This window comes from Eriocheir sinensis, unplaced genomic scaffold (assembly GCF_024679095.1).
Source record: "Eriocheir sinensis breed Jianghai 21 unplaced genomic scaffold, ASM2467909v1 Scaffold1515, whole genome shotgun sequence".
Classification (NCBI taxonomy): Eukaryota; Metazoa; Arthropoda; class Malacostraca; order Decapoda; family Varunidae; genus Eriocheir; species Eriocheir sinensis.
In genome coordinates this window covers 1-13,060 of record NW_026110868.1, presented here as the reverse complement: position 1 = coordinate 13,060, position 13,060 = coordinate 1, and the positions used below count along the sequence as shown (strand labels likewise).

The 13,060-nt window shown below is 45.7% G+C and overlaps 2 protein-coding genes across 15 annotated transcripts in view; both read left to right on the top strand.

The window, feature by feature from the left end:
• LOC126990276 (uncharacterized) overlaps nt 1–4,861 on the top strand; it is a 35,069-nt gene extending 30,208 nt beyond the window's left edge. For all 10 annotated transcript variants that reach the window (XM_050848838.1, XM_050848830.1, XM_050848837.1 and 7 more), the window contains 3 exons: nt 1,160–1,295; nt 2,735–2,812; nt 4,199–4,861. In XM_050848838.1, coding sequence (XP_050704795.1) covers nt 1,160–1,295; nt 2,735–2,812; nt 4,199–4,450 — 466 coding nt within the window. In that variant the 3' untranslated portion in view covers nt 4,451–4,861. The remainder of the gene's footprint in view (nt 1–1,159; nt 1,296–2,734; nt 2,813–4,198) is intronic.
• Nucleotides 2,820–4,191, top strand: LOC126990277 (uncharacterized). 5 transcript variants are annotated; one of them, XR_007744190.1, is made up of 3 exons: nt 2,842–2,998; nt 3,098–3,394; nt 3,593–4,133. XR_007744190.1 is itself a non-coding variant. In XM_050848840.1 (2 exons), the coding sequence occupies exon 2, from the start codon at nt 3,138–3,140 to the stop codon at nt 4,062–4,064; it is 927 nt and encodes a 308-aa protein (XP_050704797.1). In that variant the 5' UTR covers nt 2,820–2,998; nt 3,098–3,137; the 3' UTR covers nt 4,065–4,191. The 5 variants fall into 5 exon arrangements, 3 of the variants coding, with proteins under 3 accessions (XP_050704797.1, XP_050704798.1, XP_050704799.1); XR_007744191.1 differs by having other exon boundaries at nt 3,791–4,126; XM_050848840.1 differs by having other exon boundaries at nt 2,820–2,998; nt 3,098–4,191.
• Nucleotides 4,862–13,060: the final 8,199 nt, after the last annotated feature.

The following is a 13,060-nucleotide window of genomic DNA, read 5'->3' as shown; positions in this document are numbered from 1 at the left end:
GTGAGTAGACCCTGGCCACCTCGCCACCATGTCCCGCAGCTGGTACTGTGCATCAAATAACACTTGCACATTGATGCTGTGGTAGTTCTTGCGGTTGACGTACACTTCTTCGTGGTCATGTGGGGCCACTATTCTTACGTGGGTGCCATCAACAGCACCCACCACACCGAGAAAACCAGCAATTTCGGCAAACCTGACTTCATTCTCTGCTGCGCCCCCCGGTTTAAAGAGAAGCCCATGAACTGCCTCATATTCTCTTGTGTCACGAGAGCATCCACGGTCTGGGTGATGATTCTGCTGACTGTGGCCCGGGAAACTCCAAAGTCATCTGCGCTGCACTGCTGCATTTTCCCGGTGGCGAGGTATCGCAGAGTCAACGCCACTTTCAGCTCCGCTGTGACCGCACGGCTCCTCTCAGTCCTGTTGCCTGGCTTGGTAGCTTTCGTGATACATGCCCAATCTTTCTCGCACTCCTGGGACTCCTTGAGCACACTTCCAAGGACTTGGGAACTTTGGTGAGACCCACCCCCATAAATATTGCAAAAAAAAAAGAGCAACAATAATTACCGCTTTTAACGATAATTATAAATGCATATCGTTATCTTTGTGGGTACGATAGTTTTTGGTCAGAAATCGGCAAAAACAATACGCCAAGTACGACAATCTGGTAACGTTGACGATGCCACTACAGACGATGCTGGGTAGGCGGTGTCTGAGTGGTAGCGTGCTGGGCCCACATTCACCACGTGATGGACGACGCGAGTTCGAATCCCCACGCTACCACCTGGGATTTTTCAGTCACCGCCGAGTGGCTTAAAACTACCCACATGCTGTCCTGAAGACCACCCATCAACCCGGACTCTAGAGGAAATCGTCCAAGTGAATCAAGAAAGAGTTCCAGGGGGCAGCATGAGCCAAGAGAAGATGGCGCCACTATAAACACTTGCCAGCGCCATTATGGGCTGGGGCCGAACACCATCCAGGCCCTTCAAGCGAGCCTACTGGCGCTATTGACGCAGACGTAAAAAAAAAAAAATATATATATATATATATATATATATATATATATATATATATATATATATATATATATATATATATATATATATATATATATATATATATATATATATAACCTTGTTCTTAATTTAATCACCAGGTTGTGTGGGTCTCAATCAGGGAAAGTCTTTACATCGCCATCTTTCAATTTCAACGCGAGATTCTTCACCGACCCCACGAAGACCTATCAGGGCTACAACATCTCCTTCACGCCTGCAACCACGAGTTGTCACCAGGTAAGGAACGTTGTGGATTTATCTGAGCTTCTCCGGCAATACACAACTGTGCTGCCTGCTAAGTTGTCACCAGGTAAAGGGACTATGGGCCGTATTTTAAGACATTTCGTCGCCCAAGTTCACATATTAGACAAGGCTTTCGTATGAGTTAGGGCATTTCCAGGAGTAGTTTTATGACCCTGGTGGTAGTTTGACCCTTCCCCAGTAGCATGAGCCTAAAGAACCACTCATTAGAACCCGACTGCCACCTTCTTTGACCTTTAGAAAGAGTCGATGTGAGAAGTGAAACTGTCTTATAATACCACCCTATTACACTGGGCAACTTTTCCGTGGATCTTCAGTCAAACCACGATTTCCGCTGGCGTGGTTCTCATATTTCCGTGGTTTTCTGACGTGTCCACGATCTTCTAAAGCTACGTAGATTTCACTGAAGGAAAACAGTATTACTCACCATCATCATCATCAACAATAACACGAAACAAATGAGAACCACGCCAGCGGAAATCGTGGTTTGACTGAAGATCCACGGAAAATTTGCCCAGTGTAATAGTAACCCCTTAACCCTAGAACGCTAACCATGGGTATGAGGTACCCATGCGAATGACGTCATTGCCATTGTGTATGGTTCCGGTGCTCTGAGGGTACCCACCTCCTCAGTAGCTTCATGTGCCCGCTTGACAGTGTAGGGGAAGGTCACGTTGTCTCGCTCTCTCTGCTCACCTTTGTTGTAGGCCTACATTCGGGTGCGGCATACCCATGGTTGGTGATACAGGGTGTTGTACATGTCCCTAGGATATTGTTTACGTACTTTTTTAGTGATCACCTGTGCAGTGGATCACAGGACCTGGGAGGCCATACAAGAAGTTTGGAAGCCATCGGATGATAAAAAAATTTTATGAAAAATTTTTTTTGAAATTTTTGAACATTTTTCCTATTTTTAGTAACATTTTTCAGTACCTGATTTTCATACCAAAACAATACGTTTTTCAGTTCTTCTTAATGTTAAGTCAAGATACAAAGTTTGAAGTCCCTTCATGTAACTTTATTCCATTAAAACTTTACATTTAATTTTATTTATTTTTTTTTCAAAATCGGGTATGATGTACCCATGGTTAGTAGTGGTGTGACTTTTTCTAAGGTTAGTGTTCTAGGGTTTTAAGGAACATTGTGGATTTATCTGAGCTTCGCTACTTCGGCAATATACAACTGTGCTGCTTGCTAAGTTGAGATTCTCGCCAGATGGACATATTGACAGTAAATGTATAATATTATCCATTGTATATATATTTTTTTGTGTTTAATAATAGTAAGATATATTATGGAACATAGTTTGTATTTGAATTCGACCCATCGTACAAGCACATACGAGAGCTGCTTATAATCCCTGCTTGATGCACCCTCAAGCCTGGTATCATAATCACTATGGTATCCATCCACAGATAATCACGGCAGCTGTTGGTCAGACTGGCACAATAACTTCCCCTCCAGCAGAAAAATACTGCGAATACCGAATCCAGGTAAAAACTGATGTAACACAAGAAAGGTATTAGTGTGTGTCTCTCTCCACAACACTGCCACTCCTGCGGGGGTGTCGACAAGAGATTTGTTTGGTCATGTCATCTATTTTCATCTAACCTTAACCCGTCCGCTGCGATTGGCACGAATTTGGCCTTCACTGGTAGCCTGGTAACACATACTCCCAGGTCTTTCTCTGCCTCTGTGGTGGATAGTGGAGTGTTTCCCATGTGGTATTGGTGTGCTGGATGTCCCTTCACTGGTAGCCTGGTAGCACATACTCCCAGGTCTTTCTCTGCCTCTGTGGTGGATAGTGGAGTGTTTCCCATGTGGTATTGGTGTGCTGGATATCCCTTCACTGGTAGCCTGGTAACACATACTCCCAGGTCTTTCTCTGCCTCTGTGGTGGATAGTGGAGTGTTTCCCATGTGGTATTGGTGTGCTGGATATCCCTTCACTGGTAGCCTGGTAACACATACTCCCAGGTCTTTCTCTGCCTCTGTGGTGGATAGTGGAGTGTTTCCCATGTGGTATTGGTGTGCTGGATATCCCTTCACTGGTAGCCTGGTAACATACACTCCCAGGTCTTTCTCTGCCTCTGTGTTGGATAGTGGAGTGTTTCCCATGTGGTGTTGGTGTGCTGGATATCCCTTCACTGGTAGCCTGGTAACATACACTCCCAGGTCTTTCTCTGCCTCTGTGGTGGATAGTGGAGTGTTTCCCATGTGGTATTGGTGTGCTGGATATCCCTTCACTGGTAGCCTGGTAACATACACTCCTAGGTCTTTCTCTGCCTCAGTGGTGGATAGTGGAGTGTTTCCCATGTGGTATTGGTGTGCTGGATATCCCTTCACTGGTAGCCTGGTAACATACACTCCCAGGTCTTTCTCTGCCTCTGTGGTGGATAATGGAGTGTTTCCCATGTGGTATTGGTGTGCTGGGTATCCCTTCACTGGTAGCCTGGTAACATACACTCCCAGGTCTTTCTCTGCCTCTGTGGTGGATAGTGGAGTGTTTCCCATGTGGTATTGGTGTGCTGGATATCCCCTCCCAAGATGCAGGACCTTATATTTTTCTTCATTGAATTGTAGCAGCCAGTTTTTGTTCCATTCCTGTAGCTTGGTGATGTCTTCTGGTAGGAAATCCGCTTTCAAGGGGTTAAAACAATCACCACCAACTCCACAAAAGGTTACATTATACTTGAGTCCTCCACACGTAGCTACCATGCGTTTGCTTCCTCCAACACTCCAGTGATTTATAACATTATCACTTGCTCATCCCCCCTTCAAACACCCATTTTTCTTCGAGCAGGTCGCCAATGAAACATCAGAGGCCCGTTCCATATCTACCTCTAAGGTAACGCAACTCTCTTTTTTTTTTGTCCAAAGGCTCCTTCTGGAAGTCGCGTGAAGGTCAACGAAGTTACATCAAGGATTCTAGGGACAACGAACTGTGAAACTGACTGGCTTCTGCTGAACGGGAGGAGTGAGAAGATGTACCCGTCAGACACCAGCTTAATTATCTGCGGCAATAGGGTAGTGCCTTCACCTCTGATATCCCAGACCAATGAGGTGTACGCAGCTTATCAAGGCACCAGCAGCAGCAGCCGCGGTTTCACTATCAAGTATACCGTCATCTAAGTCAAACGTTCCTGGATTTTCTCGCCAATCACGACTCCAATGTATCTATACGGGCACGAATTTCATTTTCTTTACAACAAAGGAGACAGCTCAAGGGCACACAAAAAAGGAAACAATAATGAAAAAAAAAGAGCCCGCTTCTCGCTGCTCCTAAAAAAATGAATCAAAAGAGGTGGCCGAAAGAGAGGTCAATTTCGGGAGGATAATTCATTAGTACACCTGCAACCCTTTCAGTTTGCCTCTTGCCCACGATGTTTCTTTGTTTAAAATCATATCACTGGTAAGCCAAGTCAGCTGATATAACTTAAACGAGGAACAGATATCAAGGCTGGTATTACAAGACACTTTCCCTTCTCACATCAAGATATTTCTAAAGGTCAAAAGGGGATATCAATCAGGCTCTGATGAGTGTTTTTTAGGATCAGGGTACAGAAGAAGGGTCAAACTACCACCAGGGTCATAAAACTAGAACCGGAAATGCCCACAACTTCTAGGAAAGCCTTGTCAAATATGTGTTCTTGGGCGGCGAAATGTCTTATAATGCGAGCCTAAGCATCCTTATAGTGTTCTACAATAGCCGCCCCAAGAAAATAAATATATGCAGCAGTTTCATGTATCATTCCTCTCTCTCTCTCTCTCTCTCTCTCTAGCTATGCACAGAAATCTACTGATCACGTGAGTGCCGGCTACGTCTCTTTTTTCCGTATTGTCTGCAAAGTTTGTTTTTATAGCAAGGGAGGAAGCTCAAGAAAACAAAGCCCGCTAGAACCTGCTCAAATGACAACAACAACAACAACAACAACAACAATAACAACAATAACAATAACGCTACAACCACAAGACGAACATGAAAAAAAAAGAAAAAATAAACGAGAAGAAAAAGAAAAAAAGAGGAAATGGAAGACAAAGAACAAAAAATTAGAAACAAAAGCAAAAAAAAAAAAAAAAAAAAAACAAGAATCATCTATATGGTGGAGAAGATGAGGAACAACAAGAAAGGTAAATGAAGGATACGATGAACAACGGATAAAGAAGAACAAAAAACAAGAACGGAGAAAGATAAGGACAACAACAACTTGAGATTCAGAGGGAAAATAACGAGAGGCCAGGAGAGAGGTCAACTTCGAAAGGAGAGATGTCTCGATACTCTCCTCTTCAAAGAGCTAAAGTTGTAGGCAGGAGGAAATACAGGCGAGGGAAGGCTGTTCCAGAGATTACCAGCGGAAGAGATGAAAAAAAAAAGATGGGAATTTGACAGCATAGGGACGAGGAGATAGGAGGAGACAGACTGGGTACAGATTACAAGAGGAGTCAGACAGGGGTGTGTCCTGTCCCCAGACTTCTTTTCTCTATACGATCAACGAGTGACAGAAGAATTGGAAAATATGGATGGAATTTTAATTGGAGGTAGAAACGTTAACAATATAAAGTATGCAGACGACACTGTACTTTTGGCTGACTCAGAGGAGAAACTACAAGCACTGGTGAACAGGATACAGGAGAGTTGTGAGAGGAAACGGCTAAAAATCAATGGCAGTAAAACAGAGGTTATGGTGTTTACAAAGAAAAAGCAAATTTCGAGTGGGGATTCGGATTGGTGAAAGGCTTATTGAGCAAGTATAAAAATTTAATTACCTTGGGAGCATGATTAGTGAAGACGGAGGAAGTGAGAAGGAAATAGGCAGGAGAATATGTATAGCAAAGACGGCATTCGGAGATATGAGGAAACTGTTGAATAATTTGAGTATGAATATGGAGATGCGATTGAGATTATTAAAATGTTTTGTGTGGTCATCTTTACTATATGGTTACGAAACATGGACAATTATAGCAAATACAAAGAAAAAGATAGACGTGGCGGAAATGTGTTTTTAAGGAGAATGTTGAGAATTCCCTGGACGGAGAGTGTGACAAACCAGGAAGTTCTGCGAAGAGCAGCAGTAGATAGGCAATTAACGAAAAGTATAAGAAGCCGACAACTAAAGTTTCTGGGTCATGTGCTAAGAAGGAGAGGACTAGAAAGTGACTGTTTGCCTGGAAGAGTGGAAGGCAGAGGAGCGAGAGGACGTCAAAGAATTAAATTTATGGACAGCCTGCTACAAGACATGGATGGAAGACACAGTGTGGCAGAAGTTGTGAGAATGGCTGATGATAGTGAGAGATGGAGGTCCGTGATCCCCGACGGGGGGGGGGATAATAATGAATAATTAAATGTTACGGGAAAATAATAGGAATATGTATATTAGTATTACGACTACGAATGTGTGTGTGTGTGTGTGTGTGTGTGTGTGTGTGTGTGTGTGTGTGTGTGTGTGTGGAGTTGAGAGCTCAGTGGCACCGAGTGACCGAGTTATTTCCCCTTTGGTTTTGTTTTGAGTTAATGGTAGGACATAAGGTTTGCTCTGAGTGAAAAAAAAAGTAAAGCGTTAAATGATGGGCTCATAAAATTGTGTGTAGAGTGCTGCGATGTCAAGCTGTCAAGTGGCGGGTGACAGGAATACGAGATGGGATGGCTCTGGCAGAGAGAGAGAGAGAGAGAGAGAGAGAGAGAGAGAGAGAGAGAGAGAGAGAGAGAGAGAGAGAGAGAGAGAGAGAGAGAGAGAGAGCACGAAAGTCGTAAGTGTGCCTTCTCTCCTTCTTGCCTCTCAAATTTACTTGATTTTAGGTGTAAGGTGCAGTAATAAAAGTTAAGGTTGGCAGCGGTCACCTCCGCGCCTGTGCCTTCGCTACTTCGTTTTCCTCCAAGCTCCGAGCCACGAGAACTCACCAACAAACTCCGGGGACAGGCGTAGAAGGAAGGAAGGAGTCACAAGCCAGCCGTCCGCGGCAACTCACCAGGCGGCAGCTACAAGCAACTCACCAGGCGTCAGCTACAAGCTCTATACAGGCGTCAAGCCTCGAGCACACCCGCGGCAACTCACCAGGCGCCAGCTACAAGCAACTCACCAGGCGTCAGCTACAAGCTCTATACAGGCGTCAAGCCTCGAGCCACCTACAGGCCTACGCAGCCGAAAGCGAGGGCCACAATCTACAAGCCGCTCCCCCGCTTCAAGCCAGCACTGCTACGAGCACTGCAAGCCACTCACAGCTCACTCGAAGCCCTCCATGATACACCCTCGGGCCTCCGCCCGCGGGAGGAGGCACGCCCAGCTGACCTTGGAACAACCCACATGCCCTCGCACCACAGCGGGCGGCAACACCGCCGCTGCCGGAGCACCGGCCCAAACCTCTTTCGGCAAATAGTCAGCAAGGGTACCCGCGGACATCTCCCGGTGACTGCAAGCAGTTACCACTACCGTTTCCTGCAAGGCGTCTTCTCAAGAGGTTACACACCCAAGTCGTCTTATCTGCCACCGCGGCCCATCTCTCAATATAACAAGAACGCCGCAGCCGTCCTACGTCTGGCGGCAGTGTTCCGGCACCCATTCGCGGCCGGTCAAATCGCTGGGTCAGCAGTTTCCAGCAGCCATTACGAGTCCACCGATGTCCGCCCTTCCCTCATCTCTCACCGCCGCTCCTGCCGAGGCCGAGGTTTCCCGACGCGACTCCAACGACTGCACGTACCCCAGGGCGTCACCAACCTTCGCCCTCTCCACTACATCAGCTGATTAATCTTGGTATTTGTGGATATTCCCTTCTGGTCAAAATATGCCGGCTCGACTTATTTCAGTTTTGTTTCGAGCAGAGGCACGACCTTTTTATTTCTGTGTTCCTAACACTGTTAATCAGTCATAATTGTGAGAGTAACGTTCATTCGCATACGATATTGATCCTTTCTTATTGTTTGCTAGCGGTATACTGTGAGTTCCCTGATCAAAGTTAATCTTCCTCAGTGTGCCCTGCCTCCGTTTTCTCTTCGCCGCTCGAGGGAAAACGAGAGCTTCAAAGGTATACTCACTTAATTTTCTCCTACCCAAAATACCGCAGTATTTATGGAGTTATTATTTTTTTTCATATACCCATAACATTATGACATTCCATTATAACCTTAACTTTTATTACGTCTAACTGGCACCTTGCTAGCCATTCTTTTTTTTTTTTTTAGGGTTTCGGCGCAAACTATTAATTCATACACGTTACGTTTATTGGTTAATAATTACAGCTATCAAAATATGCTCCTATGTTGTAACTGATTTACACCATAGTATGAACGAAGACACTCTCGCTAAACTCGGCGACACTTTTATGCATTTAACACAGACCACAGACGAAGAGGGTACGGAACACGATACCAAAACCGGTGAATTTACTAAGGTAATCTTATGTTCAGGCACTCATTATTTATCAATTCCAGGCCGCAGAATTCGTTCACCCCCGGGTTCGTCGGCATACTTACAACCCACTCAAGGTTCAAGGACACCCTCACCATCAACCCCTCGCAACAGCCGCAACATTGCAGGCTCAAAGTAAGGCATCTCTCACCTGTAGTTTTTGCAAACAATCAGGACATTCTGTACATTCTTGCTTCGCGAAACGTAGGGAATCAACACATTCAAGACAGGGCTCTGATAGGAGGTCAGGAGGTTACAGGGGCGGGCATCATTCATCACACAGGAACCCTAGGCCAAACCATCAGCGGAAGGCTGCCTTTTGCCTTGTTCACGGGAATTGTTTTCATGATTCAGACAGTTGTCCTGCAATACAAAAAATCAAGGAGGAACAGAAGTACAAGTCCTCGGCGGACAGTAAACCACACTCCTCATCTTCTCAGAATAAAAAGACGACTTCGTGACAGCCCCAAGGCGTACATCCACGTGTCCTTTAAGGACAATACTAATTGGGAGCAACTTGACTCCGTCATTGCCGCCTTGGGACGGACAAGCATAATTGCCCTCCCTTGCAAAGTGGGCAAAATTTCACTCACCTTAGCGGTAGACACAGGTGCGACAGTCAATGTCATCTCAGACTCCGCTTACGGGTCACTGACACGACAGGCGAGAGGAGAAAATTGGCCGCTCCAAGAGAACGACCTGAATGTGATAGGCGTGACGGGCACCACTTTGGGAATCCTTGGGCGAGTACCACTAACAGTCAGCTTACATAAAAAAGTATGTCCCTTTCGAGATTTCTTTTATGTCTCTAGCATGTTTGCCTTACCTGTGGATGGGATCTTAGGATTAAACGCCATGAAAGACCTGCACATAACCATAAACCCTGAAAGCAACGCGATCGTGTATCAAGGCCGACGCATACAGGAGATGGTAAATCCATCGCCTCTGTCAACTGTAATCCCACCCTCAGAGGGGGAAAATGACCAACACACCACAGACTCAGGGTCTGTCACCGCCCAAGTGTCACCTCTTACGGTCAAACCACACGAAAACATTGAAGACTTGTGGCGGACAGTAACGGCAGTCGTAGAAGGTCCTCAAATAGTTTCGGATCGTGCTGCAAAACTTGTTAAAATCCGTTTGCCTAACGCCCCTCCAACGGGCAGTGACGTGTGTATCGACGGAGCTCCTCACATACACCGCGTGACGGTGGAGGTGACTCTCGCGACAGTCAAGGAGGGAGGTATTGCAGAGGCATTGGTAATAAACACGTCAGGATCCCCTGTATCCTTAAAACACGGTGTTCGATTATGCCAGTGTCTAGTGTATGGGAGAAATGTCGCCCCGGAACCAGCTGAATACCCTTCAGCCCAAGTCTCAGGCATATCCTCGGCGTGTCAGGCTTCTCCCGAACAAGACACAGCTAATTTAGAGGCATTCCTAAAAGTTGCACATTATTCCGAAATTAAGCCAACCTTAGTCCAGCTCCTGGAACATTATAGGGGGGCGCTTGCTCTACCAGGCGAGCCGCTTGGAGTTACGCAGTGTGCTGAACACCACATTAAGTTAAAACCCAATACAAATCCTGTATATATCAATGTGTATAAACTCCCCCACAGTCAGAGGGAGGTCGTACAACAACTTATCTCTGAAATGTTAGAACAAGGTGTCATCAAAGAATCGAATTCACCGTGGAATTCGCCCTTGTTCCTGGTTCCAAAGAAAGACGGCTCTTATCGTCCTGTGATTGATTTCCGGCGTGTGAACAACGCGACCGTGGATGATCATTTTCCGCTTCCCGTTCTTAGAGATCTTCTGATGTGTCTCGGTAGAGGAAATAAAGTATTTACGAGTCTTGATCTGGTCAGTGGCTACTGGCAACTGCCCATGGCCCCCGAGTCACGTGAAATAACGGCTTTCAGCACAACCTCATGGCCACTATGAGTGGACGAGGATGCCGTTCGGGCTCAAAGGAGCTCCCTTGACATTCCAAAGGACAATGAACAGTATTTTTGATGACTTGCTGGGCAACTCTGTCTATGTGTATTTAGACAACATCATCATAGCAAGTAAAGACGTGCATGCACACATGGAAACACTAAAAGCAGTCCTACACAGACTTCAAGAGGTCGGATTAAAACTCAAAATCACCAATTGTGAATTCTTAAAGCCTCGGATCAAGTTCTTGGGGCATGTCGTGGACGAATTCGGCATCCACACAGTGGACGACAAAATAAAAGCTATTGCCGAGTTCCCTCAACCAACGTCTACGGACAAGGTACGGTTTTTCTTGGGTGTCGCAGGTTATTACAGGCCTTTCATAAAGGACTTCGCAGCACGCGCGAGTCCCCTAACCCATCTGTTAAAGAAAGACGTACCATTTCAGTGGCACCCAGCTCAACAAACGAGCTTTGAGGATTTAAAGAAAGCGCTTACACAGGCTCCGGTCCTTGTCTTTCCGGATTTCAAGGACCCCTTTCAGCTTTGTACCGACGCTTCGGCTAGTGGACTAGGAGCCGCTCTGATGCAAACAGATAAGTCCGGCAAAAAGCATGTAATAGCGTTCGCCAGTCGAGTGCTAACATCTCCGGAAAATAACTGTTCTTCTACCCACCTAGAGGCTCTTGCCATTGTGTGGGCTCTGAAGCATTTTCGAGACATGGTGATGGGGTACATAATTTTGGTGTATACGGACCACGCGGCCATAACTGATCTTTTCAAGGGAAAAAACCTACACGGTCGTCTGGCAATGTTCGTCGACAATTGGGACCTCTTCTTTGGCAACGACGCCCTCTACGCCCGTGACGGGATACACTTGACGTTCAAGGGTGTTGAGGTTCTCTCAGACTCCCTTGAGCGAGCACTTGGTACCCTGAGGATTTTTAGTATAGGCGAGGGGGAGGAGTAATGGGAGCAATGGGAGGAGTAATGGGAGGGACATCTACTATACATTTCAGCGGCGGACAAACGCTGTTTTTCGCAAATATTTCCTAAACGAATCGTTGGATCAGTATGATATTTCAGCACACTACCTTTAACATCCGGACCTAATTTGTGGCTGACATACCATATTGCAATATGTGTTATGTTAGGAGTTTACTGACTGATATTAAGCCTAATCCAGTCATCATATCTAAGGTGTTATACAGAATCGGACGAGTGTGGGGTACTCGTCTAACCCCTCCACCAACGCCCCGAACCCCCAGACCACTCCTTCCCTACCCCAGTATCACAGTATCCCCCTACTCACACCATCCCCCTTCCCCAGCCCGAGGCTATGACTTAAGCAGAGGCAGGGTATAACTCATTGACTGCCGAGGCGCACCCAGGTGTTGTACAGTAATTATCAATGTGAAATACGTCTTGCCTCCATGGAATTGTACCATGCTCTTAGTTACTAAACATATATACATATACACCTACATAACATTCTAATATATAATACAGTGATGGAGGAAATAGGGAGGGACACAAGAGTGATGAGGGAGGCGAGGAGCTAGGAGATGAGGAGGGATAATGAGAGCGAGAAGGGGGAGAAGTAGTTGTGGTCAGGAATAGTTTGGGAGGGTGTTCGGGGGGGGGGGGGCACACTTTCCTTCGAATGCGTCAACATGACTCGTCGGGTTTGTGTTATTTTTCACGAGTAAACTCCTCCCATAACACATATAGTAATGTGGTATGTTAGCCATAAATTAGGTCCGGACGATAATTATAGTGTGTAGAAATATCATACTGATCCAACGATTCGTTTAGGAGATATTTACGAAAAACAGCGTTTGTCCGCCGCTGAAATGTATAGTAGCTCATAATATAACCAGGCAGCTTAGAAGTAATTCTAGGAGAGTAACAGAGGACGGGCTAAGAATCTTCTATACTAACAGCATGAGCCTCAGAAACAAGATATACTTACTAAGGGGTGAAGCTTGTTCAGAAAATTTTGACATAATAGCGATCACTGAGACATGGATAGACACTGCTAATAGAAATTTTAGATCAGAATTTGAAATAACGGGTTATCAGATGTTTCACAAAGACAAAAGGGGCAGAAAGGGAGGTGGAGTTGCGCTATATGTTAAAGACTCACTTAAATGTTTAGTTAACAACTCAGTCAAAACTAACATGGATTCAGAATCAGTTTGGGTGGACGTTTACAAAGGGAAAGAAAAACTAACTCTAGGAGTTATATACAGGCCACCCAACCTTAACAGGCAGGACACGAGTATATTACTACAGGAGATTGGCAGGGCGAGTATGAGTAGAAATGTCTGCGTAATGGGGGACTTTAATTATAGGAATATAGACTGGGAAGATCTAGTGGGTGACCTGGAAGCCGAGGACT

What these genes read in the sequence shown, in the direction of transcription:
- LOC126990277 (XM_050848840.1), top strand. Translation starts at nt 3,138, where the DNA reads ATGTGGTATTGGTGTGCTGGATATCCCTTCACTGGTAGCCTGGTAACA.